The sequence below is a fragment of the Cebidichthys violaceus genome, unplaced genomic scaffold, assembly GCF_023349555.1.
Source record: "Cebidichthys violaceus isolate CVI_PGR_0920_01 unplaced genomic scaffold, fCebVio1.0.p SCAF_519, whole genome shotgun sequence".
NCBI lineage: Eukaryota > Metazoa > Chordata > Actinopteri > Perciformes > Stichaeidae > Cebidichthys > Cebidichthys violaceus.
In genome coordinates this window covers 826-7,500 of record NW_027176727.1, presented here as the reverse complement: position 1 = coordinate 7,500, position 6,675 = coordinate 826, and the positions used below count along the sequence as shown (strand labels likewise).

The 6,675-nt window shown below is 45.2% G+C and overlaps 1 protein-coding gene across 1 annotated transcript; it reads right to left on the bottom strand.

Annotated features, from left to right (window-relative positions):
• Window positions 1–181: 181 nt before the first annotated feature.
• On the bottom strand, window positions 182–3,663 carry LOC137888136 (proteinase-activated receptor 4-like). The gene is made up of 2 exons (XM_068731456.1): window positions 3,068–3,663; window positions 182–2,005 (listed from the first exon to the last, which is right to left on the bottom strand). Exons 1-2 carry the CDS (start codon window positions 3,171–3,173, stop codon window positions 948–950), a joined length of 1,164 nt encoding a protein of 387 aa, XP_068587557.1. The 5' UTR covers window positions 3,174–3,663; the 3' UTR covers window positions 182–947.
• Window positions 3,664–6,675: the final 3,012 nt, after the last annotated feature.

The following is a 6,675-nucleotide window of genomic DNA, read 5'->3' as shown; positions in this document are numbered from 1 at the left end:
AGATGCACAGACCTACCTGCTGCTTCTTAAACTCAAAGAAAAAATAACGTTTTTAAACTAAAGTTAACTGATGAACTTCAAACCATGAATTAAATAATGATGAACGATGTGAGTCACTGATTCTACCTGAACTCATTCAATCATTTCAGTCATTGAAGTCATTTATTGAGTCATCCTTTATTCGTTTTATCATTTATTCATTTAGTTTCTGTTTAGTAATATGAAATATTAAATATATATATATTTCATTCATCAACATAAAATTTTACGTTTTTATATACATCAGTTTTTCATTAAACACAAGACAAACTTTTAACAAATGAATCAGTAAAAACATTAGAAATTAGTATGAATCAATTTTTGACACTTAATGAGACATTAATTTGAACTCAAACGTCTTGAATTAAATTGGGACAGTTTAATTCAAAAGACGATTTGTTTGACTCACTTGTTTTACCTTTTAGGATCTCAGCAGAAGCTGCACTTTCACTTGTGGGCTGAAATCTAAAATGAATGGAAAGGTTTTTATACACTTTAACAAGTTTTAATAAAATATGGTTTCAGAATTCATTGTTGTTTAATTTTAATATTCAATATTGTCCCTTAAATATTTGTTTCCGAGTATTTATACAACAAACACTTGAGCAGTATACCTTCTTCGGTTTTATTAATGTGTAAATAAATGAGCTGATTATGATCAGAATCAAGTCAGGGATCAGTTCATGTTCTCGGTTTAAAGGAGCAGAGACTTTAATCTAAGCTGTGATGATGACGGAGAAATATATAAACTATTTTGATAATCGTTAAAGTAGTTTTTCCTTCAAAAAGTAGTTTTTCCTTCATATCAAGATCAGACAAAACAAGACATTTAAAGACACTTTGGACATTTTAACTATTGATAGACCAAAGAGGAATCTGAACTCTAAATGGTAGTTAGCTGCAGCTCCTCACGTAGTCTCTGACGTCCCACACCGAGTGGAGGTGGACAGCACGGTGACCTTTGATGATGATGATGATGAAGAGTACGACACCTTGTTCCCAGGAGAAACCCGTCTGTTCTCTGAATCACTACGGCAACACAGAGTGTCCCCGGCCTTCTGCCTGAACTCCACCGACACAAAGTAGAAAATGAAGGGGTCGATGCAGCTGTTGAAGGTGCTAACCGCTAAACTAACCATGTAGGGGACGTAGAGGTCCTCGCCGTCTCCGTCCAGCGAGCTGTCTGCGTAGGTGAGGAGGAGGAGGATGTTGCTAGGCAGCAGACACACGATGAAGACCAGCAGCACCAGCACCGTGACCCTGACGGCGTGACCGTACCGCTTCCCCTCGGCCAGCAGAGCGCGCAGCACGGCGCCGTGGCAGTACAGCACTACCAGGAGGGGCAGCAGGAAGCAGAAGGTGAACAAAGTGGCGAAGTACGGCAGGAAGTAGTTCTCCTGCTCCTCCTCCGGCAGGGCGTCGTGACAGGTGGTGATCTGCAGCTCGTCCAGAGTGTAGGTCTGCCGGGTCGCCAGCAGCGGCAGCATGGCGGCCACAACCGCCGTCCACACTGCGGCCGTCATGTACAGAGACGTCCGCCGGCTGCGGAGCGTCTTGGCGCCGAATGGGTGAACCAGAGCGATATACCGGTCCAGAGCCACCAGCGCCAGACACAGTGCCGACCCGTACATGTTGCCGTAAAACATGGCCATGACCACGCGGCAGAAGGGCTCGCCCAGCTCCCAGTGGTTCCCTCTGAAGTGGTACACAATGCGGAACGGCAGCACCAGCAGCAGCAGGGAGTCGGCGGCGGTGAGGTTGATGAGCAGTGTGGTGGACGGCAGCGGTTTTGTCCTGAAGACCAGAACCCACAGAGCCAGCAGGTTGGAGGGGAGACCCACAACGAAGGCCACCAGGTAGAGGACCGGCAGGTAGAGGTTGGTGGTCGGAGCCTGGATCTCTTTCAGCTGCTTCTCCTTCAGAGTTGTGAAGTTACAGTTTATCTTGAGCCGGAATGCCCGCAGACCTGCAAAGACCAGAACACATCAGTCTGTAGACCTGGAGAGACTAGAACACATCAGTCTGTAGACCTACAAAGACCAGAAAACATCAGTCTGTAGATCTACAGAGACTAGAACACATATCAGTCTATAGACCTGGAGAGACTAGAACACATCAGTCTATAGACCTACAGAGACCAGAACACACATCAGTCTATAGACCTACAGAGACCAGAACACACATCAGTCTATAGACCTGGAGATACTAGAACACATCAGTCTATAGACCTGGAGAGACTAGAACACATCAGTCTATAGACCTACAGAGACCAGAACACACATCAGTCTATAGACCTGGAGAGACTAGAACACATCAGTCTATAGACCTGGAGAGACTACAACATATCAGTCTGTAGACCTACAAAGACCAGAAAACATCAGTCTGTAGACCTAGAGAGACTAGAACACACATCAGTCTATAGACCTGGAGAGACTAGAACACATCAGTCTATAGACCTGGAGAGACTAGAACATATCAGTCTATAGACCTGGAGAGACTAGAACACATCAGTCTATAGACCTACAGAGACCAGAACACACATCAGTCTATAGACCTGGAGAGACTAGAACACATCAGTCTGTAGACCTACAGAGACCAGAACACACATCAGTCTATAGACCTGGAGAAACTAGAACACATCAGTCTATAGACCTGGAGAGACTAGAACACATCAGTCTGTAGACCTACAGAGACCAGAACACACATCAGTCTATAGACCTGGAGGCGACTAGAACACATCAGTCTGTAGACCTGGAGAGACCTTTAATAAAATGTCCTCACTTCAACATACAAACTTCCAGGGACTAAAACTCAGCTTCTCAAAGATCTCAAAGATATAAAAAACAAGAACACACACACACACACACACACACACACACACACACACACACACACACACATTGAGTGGTTTTCTTTATGTTTAAATTCAACCAAACATGTCCTGATGTGAAACAGGCTGCTGGGTATCAAACCTGTCTCGACCTGTTCATGCATTCAAAAGAAGAAGAAGCAGAAGAAGAAGACTTACGGACGGCCATGCTGGAACAATCGTCTGCAGGACGAGAAGTTGGAGAGACGCTGCAGACGGAGGACAGCAGAGAGATGAAGACAAGAGTCCCAAAAATGAGCCTCATCTTCTTCTTCTTCTTCTTCTTCTCTTGTTTTCCTTCTTCCAGTTCTTACAACACCCTTTTTTTTTTTTTTTTAGTTTTTCTGATTCCGTCAACAGGGCAGTTCTCTTCCTCTTCCTCTAACAGCCCTGTGGTTTTACAGCAAGAGTACTCTTGTATTACAGCAGCAGTACTCTTGTAGTACTGCAGCAGTACACTTGTAGTACTGCAGCAGTACTCTTGTAGTTCAGCAGCAGTACTCTTGTAGTTCAGCAGCAGTACTCTTGTAGTACACTGGTAGTTGTGGTTGTAGTAGTACTATCAGTGCTGTGAGGCTCACCAGTCTGTTTGTGTTATCTGATCTCAGAGCCGCCGGTGACGACTCCCCTCCTCCGCTGATGGCATCCAGATGTGTGTGTGTGTGTGTGTGTGTGTGTGTGTGTGTGTGTGTGTGTGTGTGTGTGTGTGTTCCTCCCACAGTGTGATTCAGACGATGATGGAAACGTTTAAAGTTCCTTCATCATAAAAGGAAATGTGTCTGACCTGTCTGTAACAGATTGTTCTCTTAACCCCGCCCCTGAACCGTGATTGTCCAATCACAGCTGAGCAACAGTAGCACAGTAGGTGGATTTCTCCACATGCTAAGGTTGTGTCGACGTGGACTGATTATGAGACAAAATGTAAGTGTCCCCCCCAACCTCCCCACATAGGAGAAAGTCCTTATGTGTGTCTGAAGAGACAAACCACCACAAAGAGACGAAAAGAGACACAAAGAGATGCAAAGAGACAAAAAGAGACGCAATATGACCACAAAGAGACACAAAGTCCATCAGGACCAAGACCTCACGTCACAAGAACAGTTTCTTCCCTTCTGCAGTTGGGTTCATAAACAAAGACCCCCATTGACTCCATTACATCCTCAGGACAATTTACTACTGTTACACTCCCTTGCACATCCTTTTTATGTTTCTATATTTAAGTACACTTGCCATTTTTACAATATACTTGTTTTGAAGTACTGTTATTTGTTTGTTTGTGTACCATATTTCATATTTAATTGCACGTTTTTAATTTTTAAACTATTGTGTTCATTGTTTACTGTTATAACATACTTTGCAATAAATGGTTCTGATTCTGATTCTGAAGAGACACAACATGACCACAAAGACATGCAACATGACTACAAAGAGACACAAAGAGACACAGAGAGACGCAACATGACTACAAAGAGACACAGAGAGACGCAACATGACTACAAAGAGACACAGAGAGATGCAACATGACTACTAATAGACACAAAGACAGAGAACGACCACAGAGAAAGAGAATAACCACATAGAGACAGAAAACATAGAAAACATTCCTGTTGCTGTCTTTCCCTGTCTGTCTTCCTGTCACTCCCTGTGTCTTCCTGTCTGTCTAGCAGCAGCTGATAAGCAGGTTTCCTGTCTGAATTCAGACCGTCTGCTGCTGTTGCCGTGACGATAGAAACACAAAGTTACAGATGTTAAAGTGGCAAGAATTCTGGAGGTCTGGGATCCTTCAGAGTTCTGTTTGGTGGTTCTGTCTGAGTATGTTTTAATGGTCCTTTAGGAGGTTCTGGAGGTCTGGGATCCTTCAGGGTTCTGTTTTGTGGTTCTTGTCTGAGTATGTTTTAACGGTCCTTTAGGAGATTTTAAATATGAATATATTATGTACTATAACATATTAAAACGTCATAACTTTAATAAACAGCTTCTACATTATTGGAGGAGATTTAACTCCTTTCCTCAAACTGGCCTACTATTGGTCAGAACATGCATTGGTCCTCTAGGAGTCCCGCCCACTTCTTCTTGAATATAAAACATGCAGAAACTATTCTCATGTTTAACATCCGATCAATGATTATTTCTATCATCTCATTAAAGGGGCTGAACAAACGTTTGTATAAACATATATATATATATATAATAGATATTTACATTTGATTTATATCATCACTGTATTACTGTAACTATAACTAGATAAACTAAACAGTGGTGCAAAGATCAACCAACAGCAAACAACGACAGTAGCGGTGTGTAGTGATGTGAAGGATGATCTGTCCAGAGGGGATTTATTATAAAGTCTTATTGCAGAATGTTCTCCTGTATCTGGATCAGTCTGTCCCTGCAGTAGGTGGTGGAGAGGGTGGTCCGGGTAATCCAATATGGATAATAGTTTCTTCAGTGTCCTCCTCTCCACCACCTGTTCCAGATAGTCTTGTTTACAGCCGATGATGGAGCCGGCCTTCTTAACCAGTTTGTTAAGTCTGTTGGTGTCTCCGGCTCCAATGCTGCTCCCCCAGCAGACTACGGCGAAGTACAGTGCACTGGCCACAACAGACTGGTAGAACATCTCCAACATCTTGCTGCACACGTTGAAGGATGTTTCCTCAAGAAAAAGAGTCGACTCATCCCCTTCTTGTACACAGCGTTGATGTTGGTCTTCAGTTCAGTCTGTTGTCGATGGAGACACCCAGGTACTTGTCCTCCTCCACCATGTTCACGTCCTCTCCCAGAACAGGTACTTGTACTCCTCCACCTTGTCCACGTTCTCTCCCAGAACAGGTACTTGTCCTCCTCCACCATGTTCACGTCCTCTCCCAGAACCGGTACTTGTACTCCTCCACCTTGTCCACGTTCTCTCCCAGAACAGGTACTTGTCCTCCTCCACTATGTCCACGTCCTCTCCCAGAACAGGTACTTGTCCTCCTCCACCATGTCCACGTTCTCTCCCAGAACAGGTACTTGTCCTCCTCCACCATGTCCACGTCCTCTCCCAGAACAGGTACTTGTCCTCCTCCACCATGTCCACGTTCTCTCCCAGAACAGGTACTTGTCCTCCTCCACCATGTTCACGTCCTCTCCCAGAACCGGTACTTGTACTCCTCCACCTTGTCCACGTTCTCTCCCAGAACAGGTACTTGTCCTCCTCCACTATGTCCACGTCCTCTCCCAGAACAGGTACTTGTCCTCCTCCACCATGTCCACGTCCTCTCCCAGAACAGGTACTTGTCCTCCTCCACCATGTCCACGTTCTCTCCCAGAACAGGTACTTGTCCTCCTCCACCATGTCCACGTCCTCTCCCAGAACAGGTACTTGTCCTCCTCCACCATGTCCACGTCCTCTCCCAGAACAGGTACTTGTCCTCCTCCACCATGTCCACGTCCTCTCCCAGAACAGGTACTTGTCCTCCTCCACCATGTCCACGTCCTCTCCCAGAACAGGTACTTGTCCTCCTCCACCATGTCCACGTCCTCTCCCAGAACAGGTACTTGTCCTCCTCCACCATGTCCACGTCCTCTCCCAGAACAGTTACTTGTCCTCCTCCACCATGTCCACATCCTCTCCCAGAACTCTCAGCGGCTGTGGAGCCGTCGTCTTCCCTGAAGTCGACCACCATCTCTCTGGTCTGGGCCACGTTCAGAAGCAGGTGATTTCGACCGACCCACTCCACAAAATCCTCCACTACTACTGCAGTGATCTTTACGGCCCGCTTCCTGAC

Bases quoted from the DNA above. Each gene is read 5' to 3' on its own strand.
- LOC137888136 (XM_068731456.1), bottom strand. From the start codon at position 3,173: ATGAGGCTCATTTTTGGGACTCTTGTCTTCATCTCTCTGCTGTCCTCC. The intron at 2,006-3,067 runs GTAAGTCTTCTT...TGGTCTTTGCAG, and splicing joins TTGTTCCAGCATGGCCGTCC to GTCTGCGGGCATTCCGGCTC.